At 42.2% G+C, this 17,000-nt stretch overlaps 1 protein-coding gene across 5 annotated transcripts in view; it reads left to right on the forward strand.

Moving 5' to 3' along the window:
- Positions 1–17,000, forward strand: part of RUNDC3B (RUN domain containing 3B) — a 297,797-nt gene that overhangs the window by 142,757 nt on the left and 138,040 nt on the right. For 4 of the 5 annotated variants that reach the window (XM_041728231.1, XM_041728232.1, XM_041728227.1 and 1 more), the window contains exon 1: positions 15,314–15,812. The exons of the other annotated variant lie outside the window; for it this stretch is intronic. In XM_041728231.1, coding sequence (XP_041584165.1) covers positions 15,691–15,812 — 122 coding nt within the window. In that variant the 5' untranslated portion in view covers positions 15,314–15,690. Of the gene's footprint in view, positions 1–15,313; positions 15,813–17,000 lie in introns of those variants that run through there. 5 annotated transcript variants of the gene reach the window in all.

Genomic DNA, 17,000 nt, shown 5'->3' on the forward strand with positions numbered 1-17,000 from the left:
GTTAGCTGTATTGAAATTCCTAAAAGAATATCAATAGAAATGATTTGGAGTGGGGAGGACACCACCACCAAGTTAACAAACATTTAGCAAAATAAATGACTTTAAGGAATGCATTGTTTCTTTCACCACTGCAGTAGGCAAAGACTTAAAATGGTCCTTATGATCTCAGCTCCCTGCCTTTACACATATGATTACATTATTTTCCATGGCAAAATGGATTTTGCAGATATAATTAAAGTTACTAATCATTTGACCATGGATAGGGAGATAAGCTAGGTGAGCTAAACCAAATCACACAAGCTCCTTATTAATTTATTTATTTTATTTTTTAAAAAGATGTATTTATTTATTTGAGAGACACAGAAAGAGCAGGGGGAAAGAAAGGCAGAGAGAGAGGGATGAGAATCTCCAGCAGATTCGCTGCTGAGCATGGACACAGGGCTCAATCTCAGGACCCTGAAATCATGACCTGAGGCAAAATCAAGAGTCAGATGCTTAACTGACTGGGCCACCCAGGTCCCCCTATTTTTTTTTAAAACATTTATTTGAGAGAGAGAAAGAGAGAATGTGAGTTGAGGGAGGAGCAGAGGGAGAGAATCTTTAAGCAGACCTTCTGCTGAGCATGGAGCCTGATGTGGGGTTCCATGCAGGGCTCCATGCGGGGCTCCATAGTGGGGCTCCATCCCATAACCCATGAGATCATGACTGTTGAGATCATGACCTGAGCTGAAACCAAGAGCCAGACCCACTCATCCCACTGAGCCACCCATGTGTCCCCACATGAGCCCTTTAGAAGCAGAGTTTTCTTGGGCTGGTAACAGAAGAGAAAATGAGAGTTTCAAAGCATGGGAGGGTTTTGGCACATTGTTGTTGATTTGAAGATGGAGGAAGGTGTATGAAAAGGATTAGAAAGTTATTTCTGATAGTTGAGAATACCCCCAACCAACAGCCAGCAAGAAAATAGGGACCTTACTCCTACAACAGCAAGGAACTGGATTCTACCAACAACCTGAATGAATTCATAGGTAAATTCCACCCAAGGCCTCCAGATAAGAACATTATCTGTGAGCTTAGCTCACACCTTAATTTCAGCCTTTTGAGACTCTGAGCAGAGAACTCAGCCACCTATAGAACAGTGAATTAGTAAATGGGTATTTTTAAGTCCCTATATTTGTGGTAATTATATAACAATAGAAAATTAATATAACCACTAAGCGTTGGCTTCCAAACTCTGCCAACCAATATCTGAGAGGATATTAACCTCATTATCAATTATATGAACCACAATAAATTAAACATAAGTTTGGTAAAAACTCCAATAATGACCATAGCATTCTTCTTTTCCTTACTTATATTCATTGGATGGCATAGATAAATCTACTTCACTAGCTTTGCTAGTTGAAAGATGCATTTTTTAAACACCATATGAAGACTTTAGTCATCATAAATTAGTATACATATGAATAAATATATAAATATATATGATTAAATTGACCCTGAAAATTTAGGGGGGCAATCATTATTATCATTGTTATTTTAACATTTTAAAAATATGCATAAGCAAAATTGAGTTGTGGGTATAGCAAACTGGCATTAAAGTGTGTTTTAATTCTCTTGACTTTATAGATCTCTCAGGGAGAATTTTCTTGAAAATTGTTTAAGTGGAAAAAGTCTCATTTAGTGTCTCTGCAGGAAGGATTAAAGCAATATTCTTTTTTTTTAGAGATTTTATTTATCCATTCATGAGAGACACAGAGAGAGAGGCAGAGAGACACAGGCAGAGGAGGAAGAAAGCTCCCCAAGGGGACCTGGATGTGGAACTCCATCCCAGGACACTGGGATCAGGACCTGAGCCAAAGGCAGATGCTCAACCACGGAGCCACCCAGATGTCCCAAAGCAATATTCTTTTTGATACCCTTGACATCGTGGCCAAAATACTATTTAGAACTTTGTGAGTAACCCATTTCTCACTGATGTTTAGCTTTGCCAAATATCCCCAAGTTAATTTTTTAAGAGCTTACATTTGAATATGTTTCCTCAGATAACTCATAGAATATTATTTTGTAGAATTTGTAAAATTGGTATTCACATATTCTTAGCTACGAAAATAAATTCTTGATGTTAAAGGGATTTCTGTGTTACTGCACTAACCTCACTATTAATCTTTACTGTTTTGAGCTAGTGTCTTGCTATTTTATATGTTTTTATATACATTACAACATATTTTAAATATTTCTTTTTTTTTTTTAAATTTTTTATTTATTTATGATAGTCACAGAGAGAGAGAGAGAGGCAGAGACACAGGCGGAGGGAGAAGCAGGCTCCATGCACCGGGAGCCTGATGTGGGATTCGATCCCGGGTCTCCAGGATCGCGCCCTGGGCCAAAGGCAGGCGCCAAACCGCTGCGCCACCCAGGGATCCCACAACATATTTTAATATCTCATAAAGCAAGTCTTCTGTTACTTTTCTTTTACCAGATATTCTTGGCTATATTTGCATGTGTTTTTTTTTAAATTTTTTAAGAGTGTAAAGTCTCTTATTTTTTTTATTTATGATAGTCACAGAGAGAGAGAGAGAGAGAGAGAGAGAGAGAAGCAGGCTCCATGCACCAGGAGCCCGACGTGGGATTCGATCCCAGGTCTCCAGGATCGTGCCCTGGGCCAAAGGCAGGCGCTAAACCGCTGCGCCACTCAGGGATCCCTATATTTGCATGTTTATACTTACAGATAAAATTTAGAATTACTTTTCCAAGATCCAAAAATGTAAACCTGCTTACTTCATCATGGACAATTTAGTCTTTCTGATAACTTACTAAGATAAATAATAAGAATCATAATAATTCCATGTAATGCTTATTGTACACCTAATAAGTACCTGTCAATATTATGAGTGCTACATGAATAAACTCAAATATATAATTGTTTACCTGGAAAACTAAAGGAATCAAACTAAAAGCTTATTAAAAGCAACAAGCACACTTAGAAAGGTATTGTGCAAAAATGAATAGTTTCCCTATGTAAAAATTATACCTATTCAGATATATAATGGAAGAAAAAAAATCATAATATCAATCCAGAGCTCTATGGCAAAAACTACAAAACTACACCAACTGAAACAAAAGAATATTCAAGGAAATAAAGACATACCATAGGTCTTAGAACAATGTAAATATCATAAAGTTGTTCATTTTTTTGTTTACCTAATCTAGAAATGTAATGCAGTTCTAATCAGAATTTCTATAGGCTTTTTGCAGGAGAAAATGTGTCACAATGAGTCTAATGTTTATATGAAAGAAGAGGCATTCCAGAATTACTGAAGAATATTCTGAATGAAATAATTATGAGATACTAGCCCTACTATATATTTAGAAGAATTATAAAGCTTCAGTACTTATTCAGTTTGGTACCACTAACTCACAAATGATAAATCAATGGATCAGAATAGAAAACCCACCCAGTAATGGACTCAAATATATACAAATATTTAGTACCTAATGAAGGTAGCATTTCATATCAATGGAAAATAATGCATTATTTAATACCACTATTGGATAACTATTGGCCATTTGGAAAAGTTAGACTTTTACACCAATTGATTCCTACACCAAGATAAATTCTGTAAGTATCAAATATACAAATGCAAAAAAAAAAAAAAAGAAAAATAAATAAACCACAGAAAGATATGTAAACATTTTTATAATCTAAGCATAACAAGCTTCTCTAAGCATGAAAACTCAAAAACCATAAAAATGAAAATATGTATATTTGGCTGCAAAAAATACGCAATATTTGAAAGAAAGAAAACATTATAAACAAGCACAAATAGTGATAGACGGTGAAAATATACATCAACTGTATGTTGCATGAGCCATGTGGGTAAAATTAAGTACATATATCACTATTGTATGCCTGGAGAGATATCTTGAAAAAAATTACTGTGAAATATTTATGTTAATTGTCTCTGTGGATTTATTATCAAGAACATACAAATTTATCGCAAGTCCAAATTACTATTTAAAGCTTATTACATGATAAATTTAATATCTCAAATCAGTAGGGAAAAGATGGATATTTTAAGTAGTAGTAAAAGATCCATAAAAGATGGATCATTTAATAAGTAGAATTGGACAAATGACTAATCATATCTTTATGTAGCCTATATATATAGATAATCTTTTTTCTTAATTGAAAAAATATTCATTGAATAGTAAGAAAGATATACCAGGTGCTAAACATAAGGAACATGATATCTGTCCTCCTGGAGCTATAGTGCATATAAATTTTACAGAAATATGCTTTTAAAAATGAGATTAATAGATGAACTATTTATTTTTTCTTTTTTAAAAGATTTTATTTATTTGAGAGATAGAAATAGGGAGAGAAAGCAGGAACAGGGAGGAGAGGGAGAAGCAGTTTCCATGTGAGCAGGGAGCCTACCTCGGGGCTGGATCCCTGGACCCTGAGCCATGACCTGAGCCAAAGGCAGATGCTTAACCAACTGAGCCACCCAGGCGCCCCTACATGAACTATTTCTGATATAAACAAGCAACCATGAAATCTCTGTATAGTCTTGGGAGTGGCAAAGGCCTTTCTAAAATGACCAAAGGAAAAGCCAATAAAGGAAAAGATTGATGAAGTTCATTTATATAAAACATTTCAACGTCTCTCTATATAATAACTGAATGGGCACTATAAAAGAGGCAACCACAAACAAGAAAAAGTAGTTGTTATATGTATAGCAGATCAATATAATAATAGGCTGTTATAAAAAAGACTAATACTCTTTTAGAAAATACAGGCAAAGTGCTCAAATAGGCAAAACCCAAAGACAAAATATAGCTGGCCAATAAGCATATGACATAAATGTGCAATTTCACTACTAATACAAAATTAAAATATAAATACGATAATGTTCTTTTCTTATTTTATTAAAAAAAAAAAAGACAGCAAGAAGAATGATAGCTCCCAGAGTGAAAAGGCTGTAAAAAAATGCTCTTATGTGCTGCTGTTAGTAGGAATGTAAATTGGTAAGACATCTCTAGAGAAAAGTTTAATTTGTATTCATTAAAATTTTTCATATTGTTTGACTCAACAATACTTTCTGAGTCAAAAAGTGTATGCAACAATTTCCCTTAAAGCAGTAATCATGGATATGCAGATATTACGGTAGTAATGCTATGTATAATCACATAAGTGGAAAAATGCTGGAAGTTCAACAATGTGGGATTGATTGAATAAATTATGATACAAGTACACCATGGAATATTATCTTGTTATTATGGTACTGTAGAGAGTTTTATTGTCATTAAGGTGACGTAGAAAAATGCTGATGATACTTATTAGAAACACAAAGAGGAGAGGAGTGGGTAAAAACTGAAAATAGGGATCCCTGGGTGGCGCAGCGGTTTGGCGCCGGCCTTTGGCCGGGGACACGATCCTGGAGACCCCGGATCGAGTCCCACGTCGGGTTCCCGGTGCATGGAGCCTGCCTTCTCCCTCTGCCTGTGTCTCTGCCTCTCTCTCTCTCTCTCTCTCTCTCTCTGTGACTATCATAAATAAATAAAATTTAAAAAAAAAAACTGAAAATAATGTGCTGGAGAATGCTGACAACAGTTCCCTCTGGGGAAAAATGATTCAGTGTGGTTCTACATGAGGCTAAGGCTCTAGTGCAAAGAGAAGAGTGAGATGGAGGAGAGAGATGAAAAGACTGCTACCCTCCCTAAATTGATCAGGTGACTTTCTTGCTAGCTCCAATGAAGAAATTAATCCCACTTTTCTTATAAAGCATTATGGAAGCTTGAGCTCTGGTGCTCTCAACTTTGGAGACTCCACATTCCATGAGTGGTACAATTGGTCACCGTATAGAACTTCTGATCTTAAGCATCATGTGTGCAAAGCAGAGGTTTTTTGTTTAAACCTCACCTGGAGCTACTTAAAAAGGTAGCGGAATATGCTAGGAAAAAGAATGGATCTGATAAAAACAGCATGGAGGTTCCTCAAGAAATTAGAAACTGAAATACCACATGCTTTAGTGAATCCACTACCAGGTATTTACCGAAAGAAAATGAAAACAGTAATTCAAAAAGATACATGCACCCTCATGTTTACTGCAGTATTATTTTTAGTAGCTAAGATATGGAAGGAACTCAAGTGTCTATTGATAGATGAATGGATAAAAAAGATGTGATATATATATATATCATGGATATTATGGAATATTACCCATGAGAAAGAATGAGATCTTGGCATTTGTGGAAGACCTAGAAACTATTACGCTAAGTGAAACAAGTCAGACAGAGAAAGACAAATACCATAAATTTTTCTTATATGTGAACAAAAGCAGAAATACCTGCATAAATATAAAAAACAAACTGATGGTTGCCAGAGAAGAAAAGGGGAGATGGGAAAAATGGGTGAATGGGAGTGGGAGATACAGGTGTCCAGTTATGGAATGGGTAAGTCACAGGGATGAAAGGCACAGCATAGGGAGTAAGTCAAAGATATTGCAACCAGGGTTGCCTGGTGATAGGCAGCAGCTACACTTGTGGTGAGCATAGCATAATATATAAACTTGTCAAATCACTGTGTTGCATCCTGAAACTAATGTAACTTTCTGTGTGAACTATACTACAATTTAAAAATAAAAAAAAGGATGGTGAAATGAAAAAACATGGATCTAACAGATCCATTTTGCATTTAATAGATATTAATCTTGGCTCTGTGACTTACTGTGTGACTTTCTGCAAGTTTCTTAACCTCTCTAAGTCTTTGTTTCCTTGTTTGTAAATGGGAGACTATAACAATGCTTACTTCAGAGAATGGTTCTAAAGATTAATTGATATAATCCAAGCAATGTCTGGAGTCTGTAACTTTCCATTTGTTAACAACCCTCTCTAAGATTTAAAAGAAAGAAGGAAAGGAAGGAAGGAAGGAAGGAAGGAAGGAAGGAAGGAAGGAAGGAAGAAAGAAAGAAAGAAAGAAAGAAAGAAAGAAAGAAAGAAAGAAAGAAAGAAAGAAAGAGGGCAGCCCAGGTAGCTCGGTGGTTTAGCATCGCCTTCAGCCCAGGGCATGATCCTGGAGACCTGGGATTGAGTGCTGCGTTGGGCTCCCTCCATAGAGCCTGCTTCTCCCTCTGCCTGTGTCTCTGCCTCTCTCTCTCTCTTTCTCTCATGAATAAATAAATAAAATCTTGAAAGAAAGAAAGAAAGAAAGAAAGAAAGAAAGAAAGAAAGAAAGAAAGAAAGAAAGAAAGGGGAAGGGAGGGAGGAAGGAAAAGAAAGGGGAGGAGAGGAGAGAAAAGGAGAGGAAAGGAAAGGAAAGGAAGAAAAAGCCATCTGAATTAAGGGTCCATGTTTCCCTCCTTAAGGAAACTATAAAAACAAACTTACCTTGATTTTTATTTTATTTATTCATGAGAGATATACAGAGAGAGGCAGAGACATAGGCAGGGGGAGAAGCAGGCTCCCTCCAGAGAGCCCTATGTGGGACTCAATCTCGAGATCCCGGGATCACAAGCTGAGCCCAAGGCAGCTGCTCAACCATTGGGCCACCCAGGTGTCCCCAAAAAGTAGGTCTTTAAAAAAAATTTTTGTGACACCTGTCAAAGTACTCTTCAACACAGCCTGTGATTCCAGCCTCACTATCCACATCTTCTTCTTCTTTTTTTTTTTAAGATTTTATTTATTTATTTATTTATTTGAGACACACACACACACACACAGAGGCAGAGACACAGGCAGAAGGAGAAGCAGGGTCCATGTAGGGAGCCTGACGTGGGACTCGATCCCGGGTCTCCAGGATCAGGCCCTGGGCTGAAGGCTGCACCAAACCGCTGAGCCACCCGAGCTGCCCCCACACCTTTTTGTACCAACATATTTTGCACTTCTTTGATGTTGACTTTGTCTGCCACACCTTCCATGATGACTTCTCAATTTTTGCTCTTTGGTCTCTCCACCCTCTTTCCTCAAAGGAAGCCTGGATTTCCCCTGAGGACTCAGCTTCCCTTGTACTCTCAAACAGATTTTTGTTTAGTTTGTTTAGTTTTGTTTTGAAATATTTCCATTCCTTTCATACCTTAGAGCCAGAAGAATAGGGTCCTCCCTGGTTTCTACTGCCACTCCTAGACTATTATTTCTCCACGCTTGTAAAAAGCAAGCAAACCAACAAAATTTGCTCTCAATCCTTGAGGTTTGGGCTATTTGGCAATACTGTCATCTACTAATCTTCCACTTACTCCCCTTAAATTATTGGAGGTAAGATAACACAACTGCTAATGGTGTATTCTAAATCCTGGGTGACTTCATAACAACATAAAAAGACATTCAACACTCTGACTTCTGAATCTTTTTACATACTCTCATCATTAGACCTACCCATACATTCCTTCACTGCCACACAATACCATGATTACAAACCTTAGATTTTTGTCATCGCCCATAAGTGCTATAATTCCAAAATTATCAATTTAAACCTACTACTCTCTGACCACAATATCCAATCTCTTCTCCCAGTTTGCTCCCTTAATCATACCCAGTTTGCTCTTTGAACTCAACAAACCATCCAGTCCTTTGGTCCTTCTCTACCTCAACTTATCACTTCCCTCCTTTTTTTCTTTCCCTCTTTATCCAACTTAAAGAGCATTAGAGTCATAGTCTTGTTAATACAAACTTCCATGTATCTGTCTTTTCCTTTTACCCTCCCATAAAATCTCAGTCTTTCTGGAAATCTACATCTTCCTTATTAACTGCATGCCAGCATTCTAACTGTTCTGTACTGAATGCTTGTGTTCCTCCCCAACCCCAATCCATACACTGAAGCCCTCACCCTCAATGAGATAATATTTGGAGGTGGAGCCTATGGGGAGTAATTAGGGTTAGATGAGCTCATTAGGGCATGCACAGATGATGGGATTAGTGACCTTCCCAGAAAAGACACAAGAGAGTTTGCTCACTCTCTTCCACCCCTGAACCCCATCCTTTGCACACAAAGAAGAGATCATGTGAATACAAAGGAAGCCATCTACAAGCCAGAAAGAGAGTTCTCACCAGGAACTAAATTGGCTGGCCCTGTGATTTTGGACTTCCCAGCCTGGAACTCTGAGAAAATAAATCTCTACCATTTAAAGCCACCAAGACTATGGTATTTCATTATGGCAGCCTAAGATGTCTAAGACAACAACAATACCAAAGAAAATCATATGACCCAATGTGAGTTCACCATCATCACACTCAAATGGGTCCTCAAACACTGACCAGGAGTCCTAAATATCATTAGCCAACTTATTCTACTACTCACAATTAGAAGGATTTTGCAATTTTTCAACTGGTGATGTCTTTCATTTTGCAGATAATGCAGAAGTTGTCAGGTGGGAACTTCCTGGACTTTCTAACAAGAAAAGTTCAAAACTATTTACATCAGCACCAACATTCTCATTCTTTCCTGTGGTGACAACTGGAATTGGTGCCTTTAACCAAAGCTCAGTCTATCCATCTGTGCCTTGGATCCCATTGCTTTTTTGCATTCTCTTTTCTGATCACTTTTTCGCTCTCTTGTTTTACTAACCTTTCCTTCCTAGTGGATTCATTCTGTCAGCTTTAAAATGTACTCAAGTCACTTTAGTGAAAAGCAACAACACAACAATAGGGTTAAAATACCAACATCTCTCTATTTAATATCCCCCTATGCCACTCCTCCCCACCCCCACCCCGTTCTCTCCTGCTTTGCTTTGTTTGGTTTCCACCTTCCTCGTGCCACTGAAACAGTGCTTACTGATCTGTGGGAGTACTGTGTATATAAAGGAAATGTTCATTTTCAAGTATGTTTTCTCAGTCTTTCATTTTTCTTTTGTTTTGTTTATGGAGAAACCTGCCTCGTGAATCTTTTAAAAATCTTTTCAAATGAGAAAGGTGCAGAAATTTCTGTACATCCCCTCCCAAGAAAAAAATTTCCTAGGGTTAAGTTGGGGAAAGAATGCCAGACTGGTCTAATTTAGCACAAGAGATCCTCTATTTGGGGAGCAGCTCTCTTCATCAAAGTGCTGTGTAACATTGTTATGACCTTGTCTGAGACAATTAAGAAACCTAGAGTCAGTGGAGTGGCTCTTACTTAGCTTACTGCCAGCTCAATGAGGACCAACAATGTGATATGTCCACCCAGTTCATGAAACTTGAACTGTATTAAGAATAACCTAGAGACTAGAATAAGTGAAAAGATGGTCTCACCACATCCTCTTTACAACAGATCATATCTCGAATGATCTCTTTCTAGAAATGCAAGTTGGGGTACCAGTGATACTACAACTTTGAGAAATTGTGCCCAAACATTGATGTATACTTTGTCCATGCTCTAGAGTTCTCAAAGTGGCTACATTTATTATCTCACTTATCTTCAATATGAATCTATAATGTAACATTATCCCCATACTACAGATGAGAAAACTGAGGCCCAGAGGAGGATGGTAGACTAGCCAGGAGATGGAGCTTCCAGAATTTGAATATAAGCTTTTTGAATCCAGGATTGGCTTTTTTTTTTTCTTTTTCTTACTATACCATGAATAGAAATGCAATAAGCCCAGGGGCAGGGGGCCAGGACTGAGGGTTCTGGAAGCCATATTCCAGAAGGAGATTTTGAAGAAACTAGAGATGTTTGGCCTGAGAGATTCTTTTAGATAGTCTGTGGTGGCTGTTGCCAAATATTTGAAAGCCATCATATGAAGGAGGGAGGAGACTTCTTTATAACTCCAGAGGGCAGACCTAGGACTAATTGATTGAAATTATGATGAACCCCGGACGGTGAATACAAAACTGTGAAAAAGTGGCAAGTGTTGAGCTGCAGAACTGTGTCCAGATAGGCCAAGAAAGTAATATCCCAGAGCAAGAGAGAATCAGCCTGGTTGCCTGAAGCTGGTAGGAGGCAGGGTCATTGGCACTTGTCTGCAGTACCTGTTTTTGTGAGCCAGCTGTCAGTCCAAAGCACCAGTCCTGTGCAGTTTTGATTCTAATCCCAGTGGTTTCCTTTGATGTGGGGTCTTGTCCCGGAGGCGAGCCCTGGCTACTCAGTTTGGAAGGCTCATAGTTCAGAGCTGACTGCAGACCCCTCCTACATCATCCTATCATCAGAATATAATAAAACACTTCTGTGTAGAGGCTTGGAGTTACAAAAGAAATTAAACTCTGCTAAAACATGGCTTTAAAAAGGAACCCAAAAAAATTTGAAAGCAAATATTGACTACTTTTTTTTCACAGTGAGTTATGGTCCTGGGTTGGTAAGAAATGCCATTTATCCACATTTTTGCATTCTTCACCCCAGTAGAGAACAATTCTCACAGTTGGACGTCTGACTCAGTAATCTGTCGGTTTTGCCTGACTAAAGTCACATCACTGATTGATGCCAAATCTCGCTCAATTAAAGGTTCATTTTTCTTTTGGCTGTTGGCAAATGCAATGCTGATAATCGGTTATTAGCACCCACCCCCTCAGATCTCTAATGTGCTGGGATAGGAGCTGGGAGCACTTGCCTGCATGCCAATTACAGCAGCAGCAACAGAGCTCTGCCCCACCTTTCTATTCTGGGCCCAAGGACACCTGCCAGTATGTCTGCCTGCAGGGAGGGATATATGTTTATTCAGGACCTTCCTAGGGAGATTAAAAGAAAAAGGGATGCTTTCCAATCTCCATCTCACTGCCAGCTCTGCACCTCCACGCTAAGAAAAATGGTGATATTTATGACAACATTTGGTTCTTTTTAACTTGTCTATTTATTCACTTTGTCGTTTGCTCATTTATTTTGTTCATTCAATAAATTTTTTTGAGGACGGGTGTGTGAGGCAAATGAAAACAGTACAAAGACCAGAGAAGGAGGAGACTGAGTCTCACAAGCCATGTGTGAAAGTAGTCTTCGCTTTCTTGAAGAAGGTCCTAGGCAGGATGTGGAAACCCTGAGACAATGGTGGTAGTCATTATCTTCCTGTCGGGCCTTTCCTCTGATGTTTTCTGAGAAGGAAAACCTGGTCTGCCTTTGGCTCATTCTGCCAAAGGACTTTAAGTTTTTTGATTCCCTATCTTCTACTCTGGGATGGCCTCTCATCACCTCAACATGCTCCGGCCTTGAACTGTGCCCCCATCGAAATCAAGGCTTTATGACAATGAAAAGTAGCTGATCCTCCCTGCATAGCTGAGGTGGCCCCATGAGTGAGCTAGCAGCATAGAGTCCATGTCCTCGGGCTGCCCCTGTAGATTTTTTCTGTGTTCTTGCTTCCATGCCTGATTGGGCCCACTGGTCTCCACTAATACTCAGTGCATTTGTGAGGGCTGCTTTTGCAGCTTCCACGGGCCCCTAGTGGTCCTTGGCTCCTGGCCCTCTTCCTTCATTTTCAAAGCCGGCAGTCTGGTGTCTTCTCTCCTCTCTAACTTCTGCTTCTGTCTTCACATCCCCTTCTCTCGCTTTGTGGAGTTTTAAAAAATTCTGTGTCTTCAAATTTACCCATCTTTTCTGTATGGCTCCTGTGTTTGGGCATGCTTAGAAAGTCCACTTCTTTGAGATGAAAATAAACAATGGTTTTATAATCTTTGTTGCTTACAGCATTTAGATCTGAGGGTATTTAGATTTGAGGATATGTTACAGTTGTAATATCGTTTTCCTTGATGAAGAGAAAGAGGAAGTTGGGAAAATGGTGAATAAGTATGGTCTGCCCATTCGGTTCTACAGCATTCTTATATTTTAAATTAGGCATCAACGATTTCCATTATTTTTATTGGGAGTCTTTTTACATCTCTAAATAATCTTTGTTCAAATGCTCGGATAATTGAAATAAAGAACTGCAACTGGTGCCTAAAAATAGTTGAAAAAGTGTGAAAACTCATGTGGCTTTATTATATTTATTATATTATAATAAATATTATATTATTTATATAATAAATATCATAATATTTATTATATTATACTTTGTAGTAGATATAATTGATTATTTCCAGACTTGTCATCTAGAGAAAGAAGGAGACTTTGGACATATTGCTCAGGATAATTAAGAAAAAGTGTTATCAAATATGGCCCCCATGTGGCAGTTTAATGACTCGCTGTACATACCAAAAAGAAAGGTCTTTCTTGACAAGAAATCTTTTTCGGCAAGTACCTATGTCAACTGAATCCCCCCGAAAAGCAGCATTTGAAAAAACTTTATTACCTAATCGTGTAAGATGGGGTTTTACTAAGTTTTCAGCCGTAAATGTAAATATATACTACAAACAACCTGAAAATGTACTTGAGGCTAGAAAGCCAATCTTGAGAATAATGACACTTCATTCTTCTGTGCTCTGCTCATTTGACACGAGCACTAGGTTTTGTCTTCTTGATAAATGTTAAGGATGTGTGTGTCTTCTTCCTTACAGGGGACAAATCAGCATAGGAATTTTCTTGGTAATCGATGGCTTTCCATTCCTTTCCTTATGCAGTTTTCATCTGTGTTTAAACCACACAAAATTTCAACTTGAGCAGAATTTGTCATTGCCAATGCAAATACTTCGCAGACACTGCCTGCATAGCTAGTGCATCTGTTTCCTGATGGCTACTTCTGAATTGAAACTGTTGGTGTAGCAAGAGCAAACAAGCGAAATTGGAGCTTCTAGAATGGCAAATCTCTTTAAAAGCTTCCATGTTACCATAGAGAAGACAAGAAACGTTTGGGAACAAGTGCACTGAAGTAGAAAGCTCTCTTGCTTTTATTATTGTGAAACACGAAGTTTGAAGTCTGTTATTTTCTCTAAATGTATGTGAATGTTTATCTCAGTAAGTTAACGTGTTTCTTTCCTTCACAGATCTTCTTCTCTACTATGGTTAGACTTAGTCGCAGAAAGCGCTCTTTGCCTTAATAATCTTAAGAGGTTTAAAAAATTTTCCAGGGATCCCTGGGTGGCGCAGCGGTTTGGCGCCTGCCTTTGGCCCAGGGCGCGATCCTGGAGACCCGGGATCGAGTCCCACATCAGGCTCCCTCCGCCTGTGTCTCTGCCCCTCTCTCTCTGTGACTATCATAAATAAATAAAAATTAAAAAAAAAATTCCAAACTCAGATATTAGTAATCTACAGCTTTATTCTACAAAACTCTGTTTTTAAAGCGTTCAAGATAGAGTAATAGTCCCTCCTTTGTATGATATACATGAAGTACAGGGATATCTGTACTAAACCATATGTCTTATAACAATCTTTGGCAGAAACTTCCAAACCAGAGGTGGAATTCATATGGATTTTGGAGCCACCAAAATTGTAACATTTCAGTAAGATAATGCCAGATGTAACCTCAAGTTACTGTTGACGAACAATTATTAAGAACCTGTTGTAAGCGGGGCACCGCGCTGGGGACAGGGACCGACCGCAGTTAGGGATTTCACTCTGAAATCTGAGCATATTGACCCAAAGGGAGATGGACGGCCACTTCGGTGAGTGCGGGAGAATGCGACACAGGCTACGACGTTCATGCTGGTCAGGCCAGAGGGTGCAGAAGCTGTGCAAAGTGGGCGCTACTAGGGCGGCACTATTTTCCGGGAGCCCCCAGAGGAGCCAGGGCTCAAACTATCCCTAGGCCCCTGTTCGTCACCCAATGCCGGGGTCACGGCCCGGGCTCAGGCTGGGAGAAGGGCGCACCTCAGCACGGCGCTCGCTCGTTCTCTCGTGGGCTGTCAGTCCCGCCTGCAGGACGTGCTTGGGGCTGGGGTAGGAGCGACGTGGCGTGGACGGTCAAGAAGCCCCACCTTCAGACGCCCAAGACGGACATTCTACAGGCATTTCCCCCACCCCCTCCGCTGTTTGTGGCTGTTTTCCAGGCCGGCGGAGGGACTCAGGACAAAAGGAACCCTGCTCCTTTCCTGGGTGGACTCCAAGTGCTGGGTCTGCTGCGAGCGCCGCGCCGGGCGGCTGCATGTTTCGGGGCTGAGGACCTGAGAATAAGGCTTCCGGCGCGAAAAAGATCAGCCGCCAAAGCTAAAGGTCCCAACAGGTTACAGCTGGGCTCCCGGCTGCGCCCCTCATCCCACAATCCCCGAGCAAACCGCAGCGCTGCTCCGCGGCGAGCCGGCCGCCTGCGGCACGCGGGCTGCGAGCGCGAGCCCGGCGTCCTGACAGCTGCCCACGCGCCGGGGCGGCGCTCGAGCACGTGAACTTAAGGAGCCGCGCGGCCGGCCCCGCCCCTCGCGTGCCGCGATTGGCTGCAGGTGCACAGCCTCGGCCGCGGAGGTGCGGGGAGGGCGGGGCTGCGCGCGCCAGACGCCCGCGGCCTCCCCGCAGCAGTCGCCGCTGGGGCGCGCGGGCGGCCGAAGGCGGGTGGCGGGGCGTGCGGGCCGGCGGGCGCGCGCGCGTGCTGCCGCCGAGGTCCCTCGGGAAGCCGGGAGCGCCCGACGCCGCCCGGCACGCGCAGCCCGGCGGCCGGCGGCGCGCCCGAGGGCGGGGGAGGTGCGTGCGTGTGTGCGCGTGAGGGTCCGTGAGTGTGTGTCCCTGTGTGTGTGCGCGCGTGCGGCGCTTGGGTACGAGTTGCCGCGTGGTCTCCCACACCCTCGGCCGGTCCTCGCTCCCGCCCCCCGCCCCCCGGCCCCCGGCCCTCTCGGGGCCCCCACGGTCGCAAAACGAGCAAGAGCCTTGGGGAGCGGGCGTGGGGGGGGCGGGAGGGGTCGCGGCAGACAAAAGGGGCGCGGGGTCAGCCCGCCATGGCCACCCGGAGCCTGGGGGGCCTGAGCGGGAGCCGCGGCGGGGGCGGCGGCGGCGGCAAGAAGAGCCTGAGCGCCCGCAATGCTGCGGTGGAGAGGAGGAACCTCATCACCGTGTGCAGGTACGGCGCGGCCCGCGGCGAGGGGGGGCGGCGCCGGGGGCTTGGGGCGAGCGCGCGGGCCGCGGGGGCCCGGCTCACGCGGGGGGCTGCGGCCGGAGCGTCTGCCGCACGGGCGTGTCCGCGGGCGCCGGCGCCGGGAGAGGGGTCGGGGCCGGGGCCGCCAGGCCGCCCACTTTCCGTCAGTTTCGGCGCTGGAACCCCGGGAGGGTGAGGCGCGGCGCGGCGCGGCGCGGGGCGGGGCGGGGCGGGCGGGGCGGGGGGAGGGTGGGTTTTGAGCGAGCCTGCCGGCGTCCAGGAGGGCGGGAGGGCGGGAGGGCAGGAGGGCCGCCGGACGGCCCCTTCCCTGGGTGCCCGTCAAGCTGTCCGCCGGCTCCTGGTAAAGTCGTCGTCAGCGTGGCTGTCCACTGTGTCGCCCCCACGTCGGAACGCGGCGTCCTGTTATTGTTTTGGCTTCTGTACGCGAATATTCAGTTATTTCACTGCAGCAGTTTTGAATGTCTACTACCAGCCTGCCCCGTGCGTGTGCGCGCGCGCGTGTGTGTGTGTGTGTGTGTGTGTGTGTTGTCTCCACTTTTAAATTGCGGTGCTAGTGCAGTTTCTGCAGTTGTTACTAAGAGCGGGACTTGTGGAGGACCCTAGTCTTCGTGTCAGTGATTTATTCCACGTCTTGCCTTCCCTCAAAGGTTCTCTAATTATGAGTGTGATATTCCTTTACACTACAATAATACGGAAACACAAAAGGAATAATTATGCGCATCTGTATTCAGAAATAACTGATTTTTCACCAAACATCTCGGCAGCAACCATCGATAATCTTCCAGGAATTAAAGAGTGATGACACCTTTTCCTCCTTTTCAGGTTCTCTGCATTTCTTCTTGTTTAAAAGTGTGCCTAGCATCTGAGGTAGCATACAGATACTTCTATTAGGACTTATATTCAGTAATTTTGAGCGAGTTTTTCTTTCTTTTTTTTTTTTTTTTAACCTGGACTATTACAGATGTTTGTCTAAATAGCAGGAAGACCTGTCTCACCAACTGTATGGCACTTGGACCTATAAACAGTAAAATAATGTGAACTTGATTTAATTTACCATTTGTGCTGTCGAGGATGCACCTTTTTGAGGAAGACAGGTATTACATTTTTTTTTGATCCAGGAATATTTTTTTTTTAGTTAGGAAAATAGAACAG

This window comes from Vulpes lagopus, chromosome 13 (assembly GCF_018345385.1).
Source record: "Vulpes lagopus strain Blue_001 chromosome 13, ASM1834538v1, whole genome shotgun sequence".
Lineage (NCBI taxonomy): Eukaryota > Metazoa > Chordata > Mammalia > Carnivora > Canidae > Vulpes > Vulpes lagopus.